At 42.9% G+C, this 18733-nt stretch overlaps 1 protein-coding gene across 4 annotated transcripts in view; it reads right to left on the reverse strand.

Annotated features, from left to right (window-relative positions):
- Positions 1-18733, reverse strand: part of LOC143841291 (uncharacterized) — a 188566-nt gene that overhangs the window by 157224 nt on the left and 12609 nt on the right. For all 4 annotated transcript variants that reach the window (XM_077345416.1, XM_077345415.1, XM_077345413.1 and 1 more), the window contains exon 3: positions 7384-7499. In XM_077345416.1, the coding sequence (XP_077201531.1) occupies positions 7384-7499 (116 nt within the window). The remainder of the gene's footprint in view (positions 1-7383; positions 7500-18733) is intronic.

The following is an 18733-nucleotide window of genomic DNA, read 5'->3' on the forward strand; positions in this document are numbered from 1 at the left end:
AAGACAGCCAATGGGGGGGGGGGAGCTCACCCCCTCCTAAGGCAGCCAATTCAACTGCTGAACAACTCCTTTTTTTTAAATCCTTAATATCCAGCGGGTATCTTTCTGCCTGTAATTTAAACCCATTTTTGTGAGTTCTGTCCTCTGCTGCCAACAAGCACTGCTCTGCCCTCCTTTAAGGGACAGCCCTCCTCTAAGAAAGCAATCGTGTCCTCCCCCCCTCACCTTATCTTCTTCAGACTGAACATTCCCAAGTTCCTCGGCTTTTCTGTGTTGTTCTCCAGGCCCCTGATCCTGTTCATCACCCTCCTCTATACCAGCTCCATTCTGTCCATATCTTCTTTGAAGTGAGGCCTCCAGAACTGCATACAGTACTCCAGGTGTGGACTGACCAACACAGTGTAGAGCTCCCTTATCGCATCCATCAAGGTCAGTATTGTCTATTCAGACTGGCAGCAAGTCTCAAGTGTCTCAACCAGAAGTCTTTCATGTCACCCACTGGTTGGTTCTTCTAACTTTGGATGTCAGGGATTGAACCTGAATGCTTCTGCCTACAAGGCAGAGGCTCTTTCACTAAGCTAAAGCCACCGCCTGAGTCCACTGTCTGAAGAGCTTTATAGGCTAACATAGATTGGGTTCCCTCTTTCTGCCAAAATCAGATAGGGGTGAGTCCTCATATGGTAAATCAGCCTGGGACAGGAGTCACAAAGAGATGGATTACCATTGCTTCTATTAACTGCATGGGGTGAGAGACTTCAATTCTAAATAAGTAAACTCTTAGAATAAAGTTTCTTTATTAGAAAATATAAGCATCTACTTTGAACGCATAGTCAGAACTGGCTTACAAAGCACAGGGTAGGTAATATGGGGGCTCTCTCTCCCCTGGGAAGTTCAAAAGGAGTCATAATATGGAGATAACAGTCCACACTTCAAGGGACAGGAAGACATGGGAAACAAGGGAAACAAAATGGGGAGGGGAACAGAGGGAAATAAGGGCGAGGAGGTGAGGAATGTTTGGGGAGGTTGGCATGCATGAAATACAACAGCAGGAAATCCATCTTGGGGTGTCAAACAAGGGCATCTGGGTTACATCAGGGCATATAGGTCAGGCTAGATAGATACACTGAATTACAGCAAAATATAATCATGGCAGAAATACATAGGGGTTTCTGACACATAGCTTCTTGCTATGAGCGAGAAACCAAAGGAGTATCTGGGGAGCTTCTTCCTGATGAGAAAGGTGTAGGAAGAAGCTCACACTTCTAACCTGGAAATAAATAGGCTCCTAAATAAGAAATCATATAAGTAATCTGTGGAATCCTTCAGACCACAATATTTATTACATATTCACTCTAATATATTTTTTTAAATGTTACAGTTCTCAAAGGGTCACCAAGGCAGCTAAGAAATCAAAACATGTATAATAAAAATCTCATCACAGAACCAACAAACACATCATAAAAATAATTAAATCTGGAACTAAATTAATTTAAATTAACATGTAAACAACAATTAAAACATTGGGTGAATGTAAGAAGTATCAATAAGAGAATGCCAAATGAAGCAATAAAGTTTTTACATGCTGGGAGAAGATGGAAGGGGCCAGGCAAATTTCCCTGGGAAGAGAATTCCAGAGTTTTGGTGCCACCATCAAAAAGGCCTTCTCTCAGGTTGCCACCCACCTAATTTCAAAAGGCAGGGACACCTGAAGCAGGGCCCCACAGTGGTTTGACAGGTTTAAAAGCATTGTCGTTCAGGTACCGTAGTCCCAAACAATACAGGGCTTTGAAGACCAAGACCAGCACCTTGAATTGTCCCTGGAAACAAACTGGAAGCTAATGTGGGTACGCCAAAATTGGAGGGAATCGGCCCCTGTGATCTACCCCAGTCAACATCCTGGCTGCAGCATTCAGTACCAAAGAGGCCAGTAGAAGACTGGCATGTACAACAAATGAAATTAAACTGTGCAGCCTTTACGAAATGGTTGCTACTGAGTCCAGCTGCTGAGACTCCACAGATTATGGAATCTGAGTTAATAAGCACAGGAGTGAATGGGAGTGAGGATGGCCTGTCCTTACCTTAATTTGAGCTGCAGACTTATTTGGCTGCTTTCAGCTTCTAGTTCCCAATCCCCAGCCACCACCTGCTGACTCATTAAAGCTTCACATCTGAAGAATTCCTTCTCTCCTGGTACATTTTTCTTCCTTTTGGATGCTTTCCATTTAATTTCTTGTTGCTTATGGAACATGAAGATGGTTCTCATTTCAGCTGCACTTTGTCTTGCCACAATTATCACAGGGTCCTGGATTTCAGATCCTTTTCCCTCTCTGAGATAACTTAATACGGAGGATGGACAGGAATTTACAGCGCTCCCTTTCATAGTTTCTGTGTGACCCAGACACACAAAGTTCATCTGTCAGAGACAAATGCTGTTCCTTTTCCAAACTGATTGAAAGAAGCTAACTTATTTCATTAATAATTTTAATTAAATGAATGTTTTCTGACATGGGCTGAATTTAATGAATCCATCTTATTCCAATTAAAATCTGGTGGTAAGGGGGATTTATTTTTTCAGGGTGGAGCTTTTACAAAGGACATGAGACTTCTGCTGCAAAGGCATTACCCATGTCAGATGTCCCCACTGTAGGACATTCTATCAATCATTTCATACCTTGGAGCTTTTATTAACTTCCTACCCTTCTATCCTTAACCTGTTCTCAGGAAAAAAATCACTAAAATCACAAAATAATTATTGCCTTCATCCCAACTTATAGGCATGTGGGGGATGTCCCAGTTTCTTCAGTGGCATTCCATCTGATTGGGAGATGGAATCCAGGGATTGGAGGGAGGCATCCAGTGAGGTACCACAGGTCTCAGTTTTGGGCCCCATAGTTTCCAATGGGGCAACTATGGCCACCTCATGAGAAGGACTCCCTGGAGAAGAGCCTAATGCTGGGAGCGATTGAGGGCAAAAGAAGAAGAGGGCAAAAGAAGAAGGGGACGACAGAGAATGAGGTGGCTGGATGGAGTCACTGAAGCAGTCGGTGCAAACTTAAATGGATTCTGGGGAATGGTAGAGGACAGGAAGGCCTGGAGGATCATTGTCCATGGGGTTGTGATGGGTCAGACACGACTTCGCACCTAACAACAAATTTCCAATATTTTAAAATAAATTATCCAAATGAAGGGGTGGAGGGACTACTCAACATTTTGGATCCTGCAGGCACATTTGGAATTGTGACACAGTAGGATGGGCACAGCAACAAAACGGCTGCCACAAAATGGCTGCCACAGGAGGCAGAGCCAGCCACAAGACGACTTTCACAGTTTAATTTCAGTAACGCTGAAATTGGTCTCTGTGGGCACCACATTGGGGACTCTGGTAATGTTGGTTCAAGAGAGAAGTTTGCTTTAGGATGCTTAGGGCTGATGCTGCGTTGAGCAGGGGGTTGGACTAGATGGCCTGTATGGCCCCTTCCAACTCTATGATTCTATGATTCTATGATAATCCGACATTCTATTACCGGATTTGCTATGCTGCTAGAGTGTGAGAAGCTGATAGGAATTGTGAAATAAATGTCATAGCTACCAGAGCTGCATGACCAAAATAAAAATGCCCCTTTGTTTAGTAATAAAAGTACCTTGGAATTATGTGTGCGTGTGTGCCAAATTTCAGCTTTCTATCTTTTCACAGAAGTGCCTTAATCAGTGTTGACAAGCCTTGAGGCTTGAATATGTAGACATATCACAGCTTTGAAATTCTCTTGCTCTTCTGAATGACCTTGATTTGTAGAAGGATCATGGGATTGTGAACCTGTGGAAATCAGATTCAGCTGTAATTCTTTCTCTTTTTTGGGTCCATTGTTAGGGCAGACTGTAGGCTGCTCAGCTCTGGAGCTTTTCTTCCTCTCTAGAAAGAGACAACCTCTTGCTTTTACAGACAGCAAAGCAATTATAAATTCCTCAGACTCTAATTAAAAACCAGATAGGTTTCCAAAACACTATTAAAGACACACTAGGGGAATAAGGATTTCAATTTATTGTCATGAATATCAAGCTTGTTTCCTTATTAGCTGCAGAGCAATGAAGAGTAAATGTTCCATAGGCAAAGCTGCCTGTTTAACAATCTTAAAAAATGTACCTCAACAAGAAAATGGTGTTTGCAATTTGTGCTTCCCTTCCCTTGAAATATATCTACAGTAAATGAATCAGCACTAATGAGAAATGCTTCCCATTAGGCGGCACCATAATCCGTAGCAACTGGCAGATGTGTCACATCTTCAAGTTCACATTCTTTTTTTCCCACTGCATATCTTCAGAATGCATTTTGTATTTACCGTACTTTTATTTATGTACTGAGGCACTGAGCTCCTCTATTGGACATTTAAATGAAGCTGTTGGTTCAATCAACCAATTAAGGTTCTGTTTCATGAATGCTGAAGGCTAGATTGATGCCACAGACCCAATCCAGCGCCTTGGGAAGTTTGAGCCCTACTGCACCCAAACTGCCCCCCTTCCAAGAAATCAGGGAAAGAGTGGCTACAGCAATCATAGAATCATAGAATCATAGAGTTGGAAGGTACCTCCTGGGTCATCTAGTCCAACCCCCTGCACTATGCAGGACACTCCCAACACTATTGCTCATCCACTGTAACCTGCCACCCCCTTAAGCCTTCACAGAATCAGCCTCTCCGTCAGATGGCTCTCCAGCCTCTGTTTAAAAATTTCCAGAGATGGAGAACCCACCACCTCCCAAGGAAGCCTGTTCCACTGAGAAACTGCTCTAACTGTCAGGAACTTCTTCCGGATGTTTAGACGGAATTTCTTTTGAATTAATTTCATCCCATTTGATCTGGTCGGTCCCTCCGGGGCAAGAGAGAACAACTCTGCTCCATCCTCCATATGGCACCCTTTTAAATACTTGAAAATGGTTATCAGATCCCCTCTCAGTAGTCTCCTCTCTGGGCTAAACAGAACAAGCTCCCCCAACCTTTCCTCATATGTCTTGGTCTCCAAACCCCTCACCTTCTTTGTTGCCCTCCTCTGGACATGCTCCAGTTTGTCTACATCCCTCTTCAATTGGGGTGCCCAAAACTGAACACAGTACTCCAAGTGAGGCCGAACCAGAGCAGAGTAAAGCAGTACCATCACCTCCCGTGATCTGGACATGATACTCCGTTTGATACAGCTCAAAATCCCATTTGCCTTATTAGCCATCGAGTCACACTGCTGACTCATGTTCATTGTATAGTCTACTAAGACTCCTAGATCCTTTTTGCACATGCTACTGCCAAGACAAGTCTCCCCCATCCTATATTTGTGTCTATGGTTTTTCCTGCCTAGGAAGTTCCTGCAGAACTTGACATTTTTCCCTATTGAATTTCATTTTATTTAGTTTAGCCTATTTAGTCGAGCCTGTCAAGATCATCCTGTATTCTGATTCGGCAAGAGACCTTCAGAGGTGGTTTGCCATTGCCTGCCTCCTCTTTGTGACTTGGGTATTCCTCAGAGGTCTCCCATCCAAATACTGGCCAAGGCAGACCCGGACTAGCTTTTGAGATCTGACGAGATCAGACTAGCCTGCACTATCCAAATCAGGGCATATTGCTGTGTATTCTACAGGTATACAAATTGTACATATATAATCTCCGCATGGGCAAACATATACAAAAAGCAAGTTTCCTGATGGCACACAAAATAGACGCATATAGAACCAGTACACTACTCAGGCGTGTTCACACTGTAGAGTCGCCTTTTTCAACCTTTTGACCATGGAGGAACCCCTGAAATAGTCTTTGTGTTTCGAATAACCCTGGAAGTGATGCCAACTGACATCACATGTGACTTATGGAAGACCCTGGACCTAACCTACGTACTCCATAGTGAACATTAGAACAAAACTGTGGTTTATTTTAACTATAGCTATGTAAAGTAATCCTACTGTCCATCAGTCCCAGGATTGGAGCTTCTCCCTCCATTTCAGGGCTCTCAAGAAGCAGGACAAATTCCCCCACTAATAGGAAAAAAGCTGGAAACTAACATGACTTGCTTACATCACCTGGAAGTGACATAAGCACATCAGAGACTTCATGAGGGGACACTCTGGTCAAAACCTCTATAGTAGAGGTGCTTACATCACTTATTTCTGGCTTCTTCCCTCCCCACTCCTGGTAAGCTCATCTCCATCCCTTGTTGGCTGGTCCAACAGACCTGACAACCCTATTGGGAAGCCAAATTTCAGCTGATAGATGATCACTTCTAACCTGGTTTGCCTTGACAATGGTTTGCCGTAATTTCTTAGTCTGTCAATTGTGGTATTGGGGAATGAACAAGCATTAAGACAGGATGTGTACGTTCAAACATCAAGCAATACCACATTTTAACAACCATGGCTAATAAACCAAGTTCAAAACATGGTTAGGGAAGAGGCCCTATATTTAAACAATTCTGTTTATAGTCAGTTTAATTAAATTATGATTTCTTGTGATATCTGAATGAAGCCATTGATTGACTATCTACAAAGGATATCTGAGAAACAGTAGAAAGAACAACTGCTGCAGATGAAAGAAGTTGTGCTTCAGTTTTTAAGTTAATAACATTAGAGGAATTTTCTCCAATCTATTGGTCTTTAAAAAAAAATCAATGTGATCTAAATACCTGGTTTTATAACAAGACAAACAATTTTGATGGAATAACTAAATGATCTTTTAGAAGTAATTAAATCGCTAGTCCTCAAATACTGCAGATACTTTTCTGAATTTTTTTGCCATATTACTACAAAACTTATATATATATATAAATCTTAAAAGAATGATGGACTCAGCTAGGCTCATTTCTTGAGAACATTTAGAAGTAGTTGCACTACAATATATTAATCTAGAGTTGTCTTATTTTAATAAGGGAAATGTCACAGTTTAGAGCGAGTTATTAATATCAGTGGAAGTATTCCAAGGAAGGTCAATTGATGATTTCCCCCTTGATTATTCTTTCATCAGGCTATAAACAATTGTGCTTGTTATTATCTGACTTAATAAAAAGAATCTCTTCTCCAAATTTGCGTCAGAGATCTTACTCAGTGAGAATGACCAAGGCATTGATTTGATTTTCCCCAGGATAGAAAAATAGTCTTTTGCAACTCACTGTCCCATTCGACTGTCGCTTTGCAGCTCAATCAGTTTGACTGGGGACCAGTGACTGGTATAGGCACCTCATATTGTCCAAATGATTCAGCTCAGCACCTTTGGATGCAACTAGGGTGGGGCTTCTGATGGTCAGGGCTCCTCTGTATTGCTGCCAACTCCCCTGGGAATTCAGCCTTTTCCATGCAGGCCTAAACCAGAAAGGCAGAATAAGAACTAGTTAACCTGACAGATGTCATTTTACCTTCTGGCCAAAACGAGTGTTGGTTTGGAGGAAACATGTTCGCGGCAAGTTTCCCTTCTCATCAGGCTGCAGCATAAGGAACCGACTCCAGATTCTTTGTACCTCTGGTACTGTCACTATTCAGGGGAAAAAGAGATGCTTTAGAACTCCAGTTTAGACAAGAAATTCAGGGATGGTATGCTAGTGTTTGCTTTATGCCTATTTGGTTCTTTTTTCACGTTTTGCCTTCTGGCCAGTCAGCCTCCCTTTCCAGACAATTTGACAACATTAAGGAGAGTGTGCTAAAGTGAAAGACGAGTCTAATTGCAAATTACAGTCGAGTGAATATCTGACCACTTAGATTCTTCGGAAACAGAAGCAAGAATACCACTGTGTCAGAGAAGATTCCAGTTGCTGCTGATTTAGTTCTATTAGGGAGAGGGAGCATCTATGTTACAGTAGAAGCTACTTCAAGGGAAAATTCAAGTGTTGAAGCCGCATTGGTTTGGTTCAGTGCCATATGATTTGGTAGCATGTGTCCAGAAAGGCTGCACAGGGTGAGGGGTTAAGGAAGGTATGGCGAATTCTTATGCAGCCACCACTGGCCTCTTAACAGTTTTGGGATGTGATGGTGTCATCCCATGTGCCCCCAGAGCAGCACATGAAAGGAAGTATCTCCTATGAAGGTGTCTTTTTGAACCCAGTCACCAAGAAGAGGGGACTGATTTTGCCTGAACTGCAACAGTGTCCCCAAACTCTTTCTGCTAGTAATTCTGTCCGCCTCCACGAGTACATTTTATTTCAACTTTCCTCCAAGATGCCTAGAGTGGCTTACATGATTCTTCTCTCAATTTTATCCTCACAACAACCTGGTGAGGGAGGTTACTCTGAGAGAGGAATAGGTCATAGGAATAGGAATAAGTCATGAAGCCCAATCTCCCAGCTTCTAGCCCAACACTCCTAATATTCCAAACCATGCAACAGATATGTTGATCTCCTGTACAGACTAGTTCCATTTGGAATTGCTGCATGATGAGGATTTGATATCACTACAAAAACAGTGTTCTATTGCCTCTTAGTGATTAAGGGAAGCAGCTTCTAATCTGGCAAGCTGGGTTTGATTCCCCACTTCTCCACATGCAGCCAGCTGGGTGATCTTGGGCAATCACAGTCCAGATTGTGCTGTTCTCACAGAGCAGTCCTGTCACAGGTCTCTTATCCCCACCTATCTTGCAGGGTTTCTATTGAGGAGAGAGAAAGGGAAGGTGATCGTAAGCCACTTTGAGACTCCTTTGAGTAGTGAAAACCAACTCTTCTTCTTCTGTAAAGGACTATGGTCCAAATTCTAGTCTTGTTGTGAGCAGGCCATTTGATAGTAGTCAGCTAGAGATTGCAGAGCTATCATGGTCCATCCATTAGAATACGAGATTTGGACCTGGCAGGCCTATGTTCAAATCCCCACTCTGCCCTGCTCTTGGGCTAGTCTCTTTCTCTCCGTTTCACCTAATTAATTGAAGTAGTCTTCTGGATGTAACCATACAGTGCAATCCCTCTATGGGATTGAAGTCAGTACCCTCTATGGAGAGGCCATGCTTTGTGCAGAGAACCTTCCAGGTTCAATTATAAGGATCAGATTTTAGGTGATGTGAAATATCTGAGATCCAGAGAAGCTAATGTCAGCTAGATAGGAAAACACTGACCTTCACAAAGTCACTCAGCCTAAGGCAGGTTCATGAATTTATATCTGCACAGGGCTGCATTGTCAGTGTATTAAGTGCCTTGCATTCAAAGCTAGAGACAGAGAAATGCGTGCTGGCTGAACTTTTTTGGAAGCCTTAGCTCCAATGGAAGTGAAGCAGCAGCACACAAGACTTCAGCTCCAACGAAAATAGAGCTCCACTGAAAACAGACCTTGTTACCTTTCATCAACGCCACAAGGAGGACACAGATGATGACTCTGGATAGCCAAAATCTTTTCCTCCTTATCTGAATGCATGTGCATTCACCTATTAGTATATGTGCCATCAAGGAGGGGCCGTGGCTCAGTGGTAGAGATTTTGCTTTGCACGCAGAAGGTCCCAGGTTCAATCCCCAGCAAAAAGGATGAGGTAGGAGGTGACGGGAAGGACTTCCATCCAGAGAGCCACGGCCAGTCTTCATAGACAATACTGATTCAGCATAAGACAGCTCTATATGTGTGTGTTATGTGCACTTATGTCCAGCAAGGAACTTTCAAAGCCATTGAGCAGCAGAGGTGCTTGGTTATGAACTTTGTCTGCAGAGACTTCCTTGGCAGTCTCCCATCCAAGTTCTGACCCTGATGTAATTGGGCTATGCCATCCCCCCCTGCTAATACAGCCCTTTGTAAACATTCTAATTGACCTGCACTAGATGCCTCTAACATCACTCAGAGAGGAATGGTTTTATTGCTAATTGCGTTCTGAGCAACTCTGTTGTGAGGAAGAATCAGCAGGGCAGGGATCAAATTTATAATTGAGAGGTATTGCCTATTATTGTTAGCAGTGTTAAGACATTGGTAGTTTGAGGATTTATCCAAATGGTCCTCATTAGACACTGTTGTAAAAGTTGTTTCATTTCCTTTAGTCTCTGTCTGTGGGCTCAGAAGCATTACAAGGAGGAAAGGAAAGTGTTCAAAGGTAACCAGAGAGCTTCTACAGCAGCTGCTGCCAATGTCTTCAAAGTTTTTAAAACCACACTTGCAGGCATTTCAGTCAAGACTAGGAAAGTTCCAACTCAGCTGCAAAAAAGAAAAAGACTTTCTCTCCAATACTAAGTTAAAGGGAAGGTTCTGAGTCACTGAAGCTTTACTTGTCATTTGCTTGAGAGATTTCTTGTCCAGCAGACTAAAAACCCTATAACAAGACCATGCGTGTGAAAAAATAAGATTTTTGGTTTCCTTTTCTACAGGACTCTTAGGACAGTTTTATTGCTACATTCTGTTCATCTAGAAACATGATATACATAAAAGTTAGACGGCAGATTTTTCATAGGGCTATTGGGGGAGAAGAATCTAAACATATAGTTACACCTGACTTTAACAATTGTAACAATGTTTGGAAAAAAAAGTGAATTAAAGGTTTGTTTGCATTTTATTTTGTAAGATATAGAATCACAGAATTGTAGAGTTGGAAGTTGCCATAGTCCAACTTCCTGCTCAGTGCAGGATCAGCCTAAAGCATCCAGGATAAGTATCTGTACAGCTGCAGCTTGAAGACTGCCAGAGCATTTCTTTTACGGTTTCATCCAAATGATGCCTTTTAAATTAATTATCTGCATTTGAGTGATCAATTCATTTATATCTGACTTGATTAAAACGTCAGTATAGATACTTTTTTCAAGATATTTAAAGCAACATGATCTTATTTGCCCCAGATGTTGTTTACATAGATTACATGCGGGGATTTTGTGTCTAAGCTTCCATGATGTCATAATGTGCTTTCGGATGGAGCACTGTGATGTCATGGACTAAATTTCAAATTCATCCTAGCTCAAAGGACTTTGTAGCAGTGAGGGCAGGTGAACCAGAAGGCTGTGATCACAAAAATAAATAAGGGAAGTGATGGGGGGAAAAATCTCTACAGAGACAATGTCTCAGGCACTTTGATCGATTTTTTTTGCCACATAGCCTGACCTTATCGCTGTAATAAATTCAATGCCTGCCTGGCACGAAGGACTGTTTTTGGAGCGTAGATTACAACAAGATCTCTAGATGACCAAGATCAGCTCCCCTGGATAAAATGGCTGCACTGGAGGGTGGAGTCAATGGCATTATGCCCTGCTGATGCCCCTCCCCTCCCCACCCCAAACCCCACCCTCCTCAGGCTCCATCCCCAACATCTCCAGGTAGTTCTCAACACCGGGCTGGCCACCCTAGTGCATATTTGGGTACAAAGTCCAAAGAATTATCTAACATTAAAATATGAAAAGTCTGTATCCCAAAGACTGAGTGAAAATTTACTTGACTTTGATAAGAACCTGGCAGAGCATTCAGGGACCAAAGTCAGGGGGCCCCACACACAAGCCTCCCCTACGATAGACTATTACACTTCTGAACATCTGACTACCCAGCAGTTTGTGTTACTTTTATGCACTGTTCCTCTTTTAAAATCGAAAGAAATGTCTCAGAGAGCTAACCTTCCCGTGGTGTGACTTTGGTGTTTCAGCACACCAGGGGAGTACACAAAGCTTTTTATAACCTTCATTGCTTAGTGATTCAGATCCTTCTAATTTGATACCAGTGAAGTGCATCATTGGCGAGCGCTGCTCAAAGGAGATAAGAGCGCTGATTTACATCATGCATGTAGGCCAAATGAATCGAAAGGACTTGCTCGCTTCTTGTCCAAAGCCCAGGGAGAAGCATTGCGCAGTGCAAATATTTACTGGCCAGACGGTTACTACCATCCCAGCACGAAGACAACACTTAGCAGAATGCTTGGCGTTTTGGATTTGGAGGTGAGTGGTAGTAGGGCAAGATTTTTTTAGCCAGGATTACAGCTTTGCTATGAGCCTCTTGTGGCGCAGAGTGGTAAAGCAGCCGTCTGAAAGCTTTGCCCATGAGGCTGGGAGTTCAATCCCAGCAGCCGGCTCAAGGTTGACTCAGCCTTCCATCCTTCCGAGGTCGGTAAAATGAGTACTCAGCTTGCTGGGGGGTAAACGGTAATGACTGGGGAAGGCACTGGCAAACCACCCCGTATTGAGTCTGCCATGAAAACGCTAAAGGGCGTCACCCCAAGGGTCAGACATGACTCGGTGCTTGCACAGGGGATACCTTTGCCTTTACCTTTACCTTACAGCTTTGCACTTGTATTAGTCAAGACTGGATTGCAAAGCAAAGCGGCCTAATTTCTACAGGTATTGCAAAGTTACCAAAATAGGCTAAATGAAAGCAAACTATTCTTTTTGGAATCATATCTGTACTGTTGCTCCTTAACAACTGCTCCAGCACCTTCCATTTCTGCACGCATCGTCATAACTTTATTGAATGAGTAGTACGATCATCTTACTTCCAAACCCTTGTTCCTCTTTTTGTTAATCTCCCTGTTTGGGAGTTTCCTCCCCTCAAAGCAAAAGACACACTTAGAATATTAACATGGGTAACACTTTCCTGGGAGTAGGCCCCATATAAAAATCAATCAGCTTATAAAGATGTAACTGCTTAGGATGGCATTTTTAGAGAAGCATCCAGATAATGAACACTTGGGATAGACCTCTAGATTCCTCATTTTAATAACTGATATTTCCTTGTGGAATATTCAAGAAGAACAGGGCATAAATCTAGGGTAACTGCAAAGCTAACAGATTCTTAACAGTAATGACGCCATCTCATACTTGCAATGTGAGATAACTTGGGTTTTTTTTTCGCAATTACTTTTCTCAATAAGATTTATAATTTTGATTGGTTTGCTGAAGGGGCACATTCAGTGCCTGGAAAGCAGGACATTTTGTGACTTGCTGTTTCAGCAGAGCTACCTGACAGCAACTGGATGGAAACACTGCAGAAGAATAACTGCTGAGTCTCCAGAGAAACCCCTCACACAGCCATCCTCAGGTCCCGAGTGAGGAAAATTAGGACCATTTCCACGCAGAGGGGTAAAACGCGAGTGGCTTCCTGCTTACAAACATGGGATGATAAATCTTGCATTTGTAGCCCTCCGCATGGGAAGATCCTTCTGGCATATTCCTTCTGCTCCATTGTGGCTTTTTGCCTCCTGACAGGGCTGCGACAGAAGGCAACACAAACTTCTCCCTCCACTCCTTGGTTTGTCAATCACAGCAAGCTACCAATCACAGCACAGCAGTTATCTCCTGGACTGAAACTTTCTCCCCTCCACCCAGCCCTGAAATTAATTTTTTTTTACAACAGGCACTTCCACGTTGCTCTGCAGTAATGCCACAACAGAGATGCATTTTAAATAGAAATCAACACCAGAATGATACAGCATTCCCCCACCTCCCATTTTGGAATTCATGTTCTTTTGCAGTTTATTTCTATTTGGGTGGATTTCTGAGATACTGAACATGAAAACTGGGGCCCCCAAAGACATTTTGTGCTAATGGTTGGCTTTAAAATGAGCTGCTCGGATCCCTGTGTGATCAGGAGAAGGCTGCCCAATCACCTGCCCCCCCCTTTCCCGGCTCATTTCCCACCTACAGAAAAAGCAGACAGGGCTGTTTTTGCCTGCCCCGGTTGTTAGAAGGCTGGACAAGTAACTGAAGCCCAAAAAGAAAAGAAAGAATCCCACAAGTACAACAATATAGGCTAGATATCAGGAAAAAAATTTTCACAGTCAGAGTAGTTCAGCAGTGGAATAGGCTGCCTAAGGAGGTGGTGAGCTCCCCCTCACTGGCAGTCTTCAAGCAAAGGTTGGATACACACTTTTCTTGGATGCTTTAGGATGCTCTGGGCTGATCCTGCGTAGAGCAGGGGGTTGGACTAGATGGCCTGTATGGCCCCTTCCAACTCTATGATTCTATGATTCTATATTTTGTGCTAATGGCTGGCTTTAAAACAAGGTCCTGTATGATCAGGAGAAGGCAGCCTGATCACCCTTCCTGCTTCTTTCCCAGTTCATTCCCCAGCTTCAGAAAACAGAAAAGGGGCTGTTTTGCCTGCGTGATCCCAAAAAGACCGTGGACACTTTAAAGAATATTTTATTTTACCTTTGACAATGTAGGTTTTCAGTCATGCTGCAACACGAACTGCGCCAGTTTAAAATAAATTAATTGGAGCAGGAAATGTAGAGGAGAGGATGGGTGCAAGGGCAGGACAAAGCTGGCCAGACTATCGTGCATTTCCCCCTCCATACGGTCTTATCCCTGGTTGCTCACCAATAGTTTGCACAATTTAGGGTGGTAAATCCAGTTTTCTCGATTCCTGGCCAAATCATGACTCGGCTACTGGACAGCCTTGGGATGCAGGCAACATCATGTGGAGGGGGCTCTGTATGCTGACAACATGTGAAAGCTGTCCAGGAACATTTTCCTTGTGCAGAAATGGCATAGTTGCTTGCAAGACACTGTGGCATTAAAAAGTCTGTTAGGAGCTAAAGCAAGTCTTAAGGGTATCTGACAAGTGAAGAAACAAACTTGTGATGACAAAAGCATACAAATAAAGACCAAAAAGAAAGATGATGATTCACTTCATTTCTCCCCACCTTTTCCCTCAATGGGGACCCAAAATGGTGTGTGTCATCCTCTCCTCCCTTTTATCCTCACAACAACTTTGTGAGGTAGGCTAGGCTGAGACTGGCCCAAGCTTCCATGTCAGACTGGGGGATTCTTCTAACCCAGGCCTCCCACATCCTAGACTAAAACTCTAACCCAGCCTTTCCTAACAAAGAAGTTGAAAAAGCCCCGAAACATTCTTTAGGGTTCAAGAAACCCCAGAAGTGATGTGATCATGCAGAATATATTTGGAAAGCATAGCTGTATTCATGCCCACCTTTTACCATTTTGGAGGGGGGAGGAGGTCGATGTGACTATACATGGTCATATTATCCGATCAATGTTTAACAAATTTTAAAAATATATTAAAAATCAATTAATTCCCAAGCATTTGGGAAACGCTTCCAGGGCCATCAAGAAACCTCAGGGTTTCACAAAACCCTGGTTGAGAAGGCCTGCTCTAACATCTACCTCACTCTGGCTCAGTTTCATGATCACCCATGCTATTTTGTCATTTCGGCCCATTATGCACGGCCGCCGAAACGGCGATTTCGGGTCACATGGAAAACGCGGAGGGGGAAGACGCGACACATACCGGTTATACACGGGGCGGGGCGCGACGGCGGCAAAACCCAGAGTAACCGATTATGCACGCGCCGATCCGGGCGCCGCTTCTGGTTGCGCCCCGCTCACCCGGAAGCTGCGCTTTCTTCCGCGTTTCACTGACGCGGCTTTTTCGGCGGCATGCACCGAAGCTGCAGCCGGTTGCAGCCGGCTCCGTGCGTTATCCGTGATTTTAGTCGCCGCCATTCCACCCCGAATGTGCGCTAAAACCCCCGTGCATAATGGGTCTTCCTGCTCCAGCCCAGCTTCCCATCAAAGCTGCACCTTTGGCAAGCAGTAAATATTTCAGAGCTTTAAAAGTCAGCTGCCAAGCAAAGGAGGGACCAGCCACGCATGGTCTATAGATTTGTGATGTGGCTGCCCAGTCTCTCTAAGACGATATTTTGCTTTCTGAATCCCCCTGGCTATCCCACCGGTGCAGAAAGCAAGAACAAAAGAGATCCTGAGGAATTAGTACATACTGTGACCTCATTGGAACTGGATGCACAGGAAATGGATATTACGGTGCATTAAAAGGGCTTGTGCCTTAATACGTTTCCAGTGAGCATCCAGGATTTAAATCTGTCTGTAGCCAGAATCCTTTGATCTCTTACCTTAATCCCAGATAGAAGGGGAATGCTCTTTAAAACTCTTCTGGAATACCTTAATATCTATCTACTCCTTCAGGGGTTAAATCCTGGCATTGTAAAGAAGTGAAGCATGGTTGAACCCTGGTAAACTCCAGCATAAATGAAGCCCTGATCAGTTTTGCTAAGGAAGCAATAAAGCTGTGCCTCTAGAGATCTAGACTCTTGTATTCTTCAGGATGTGTGGCCAAGAAAAACTATGCTCAGAATGGATCTCCTAGAATGAAGGGGATTAAACATACTGCTTTAACTGTTCTCTTTAACATAATACTCTTTCAGCAATTGCTATAATCTAGCTATGGACTTCTTCAGCACTCATTCATTTTGGAATCACATTCAGGTCATGTTGAAGACCCTAAGCAACGGAGATTGTGCACCTAGCCAGATGCTTAAGGCCAGTGGTTCTGCCTCTTTCCAGGATTGAGACTCATTGTGCTGCACAATCACCAGAGTCACATGACAGGAAGAGTGGCAGCCAGGTTATGGTCTTACTCTCATCAGGGGTATGACTGTAGGTGGCCAACCAAGAGACTAGAGATGAAAGCCAAACATCAGGAGGTTCACTCCCAAGGATCTCCATCTTCTCCAACACCAAGTGACACTTGCCTTGCCATCCTGTGCAAAGAGAGGCAGGAGGTATAACACGTTGCTTTCTACACACACATATTAGCACCAGGTCTGTCCAAACGTTAGCAAAAACTTTGGCTCCTCTATAAGGATACATGATCCTCATGGTTGTTCTCTGTGACCAATCTGAATATTATGTCCACTGCTCAGCTCTATGTGCAAGCAAGAGAAGCTTGCAGCAGGGAAAGACCTGCCTGCCACAAGCAGATCCTAGGGCCAGCTGCTCCTGCAGTGTGGTTTAAAGCCAGCCCCAGAGTTAGGGGTTTTTTTTCAAATTAGTATTTTTCTTCTCGGGTCCATTCCTCTGCACCCCCCCCCCCCAAATTCAGGATTTCAAAAAATCCTTGATCCAAATATCATTAGTATTATGATCTGGGATTTTTTTCTTTGAAATAACAATTTTTGGGAAAGGTCTAATAGGCCCAAACCAAAAACATATCGATTTTATTTGCACACCTCTATTCTAGAAAGAGAAGGAAATTTCCTAACTAACCAGGAGTTAGCTCTGAACTGTAAACAGATTCCTGGTCTGTAGAAACCTTAAAAGTCATTCCAAAACTCAAGGGGAGTATTGGTGTTTCAAGAGAGAGTGGTTGAGAACAGGAAAGAGTGTATTAGCCTTCTGAAAACCAGAAGACTCAGAGAATACTAAAGAAATCATGCTGGAGCATTCGGAAAACACTGGAACAAAAGCCTCTCAGTATACAGATTTTAGGTACCGTGAATAGCTCATCAGTCTGAATATAAGAACTAAATTCTCATCAGCTTGAAATATGGCAGATGGTTTTACATGTGCTGATTTTACCTCAGAGTTAGCTACATTGAGTTACCTCAAGAATTTTACCCCAATTTCACCTGATCTTTTCCCTCTTTGTTGAATAAAATATTTTGTTAATTTTGAAATTGTAAACTTTTAATGTGCCATTTAAGTCATATGAGCCCCCTACATACTGCCTCACACTAAGGTAAATTTTTCCCTCCAAAAATAAAATTCTATTCCCTCACTGACTGAGCGGCCCAAGTAGCATGGATTCATTGGTATAAAATAATAAAACTTGCTGTCCCACCCTGTCACTGACGGATAATTTGACTGTTAGCTCAGCCCTGGAATGACAAGGGATGATATAGGAGCCCTGTTTACTAAAACCCTTTCAGAATGGCATTTGAGTCAATGTTAAAGTCTAACAAAATAAAAGGTTTTATTTAACATACAGGGGAAGGAATAAGAAGATAAAAATAAGTTGTAAAAATCAGTTAAATACAGGCTTCTTAGAGTTATAAAAGCTTTTTCTTAATTTCTGAGTTATTCGCACACTGAGGTGATCCCCCCCATTTTTACCTAAATACTTCAATATTTTTCTTTGAGTTCCTTTGAACTCATCTGGTTTTCCCTCTAACTCCTGAGGTATCTGGAGCAAGTTCCACTCACAGTAGTTCAGGAAATCATCACATCTAATTTCCCCTTTTAACTGGACAGGAATTCTTTTTCTTTTCCTAAAAAAATTATTCCCATTCCTTTTACCTGACTGGGAGTCTAAAACCACTACTCAAATCACTATGTCAAATATAATTCCCAGTTCTCTTGACTGTGTAGAACTGCTTTCAGCTTATGATGAATCCAGAGACTTAGTTAAGATAGTGTTGTATGACTAAAATCTCAGCACAGGTTTCTGTCAGAATCCTAACTTACCTCAGCATACAGTTTTTATACCACTTCTTTTACAGCTGTTGCTGACCAGTCCAAGTGCTTGGAGCAGCCTGTCATTCAAGCTCTTTGACAGTGACAAATTAACCCTTCACGTTTTGGTTTTCTGAATACAGCATTTTGAGGTCTGCTTTTGAAGTATTGCCCATCACACATGGAAGCAAGGATAAACTAGAAGCTAATTCTTTGTGATAAAAGGTGTTGTATTAGTTAGAGCTTGATGGCTCAGGTTAGTCAGCTCTCACCTGGTCTTGTAAGCTAAGCAAGGATTACCATGGTTAGCACTTGAATGGAAGCCCACCAAGAAAGGCTAGGACTGTTGCGCAGAGGCAGGCAATGGCAAACTACCTCTGAATGCCTCTTAACTTAAAAACTTTCTTACCTATAAAACCCACAAATTGGCTGTGTCTTATGTTACTTGCTACCACCACCACCAAGAGATATTACTCTGCTTAGGATGGCACTAGGAGAAACTTTCGCCAGCCCACTCAAAGTCCATCACATTTATATTAGTTTTAATACTGCTTCTATGACAATAATTTATGCTAGCCAAGAGTAGCAGAATCCTGTAGCCCTTTAGAGACCAACAACATTTTGCAGGGTA

This window comes from Paroedura picta, chromosome 7, assembly GCF_049243985.1.
Source record: "Paroedura picta isolate Pp20150507F chromosome 7, Ppicta_v3.0, whole genome shotgun sequence".
Lineage (NCBI taxonomy): Eukaryota > Metazoa > Chordata > Lepidosauria > Squamata > Gekkonidae > Paroedura > Paroedura picta.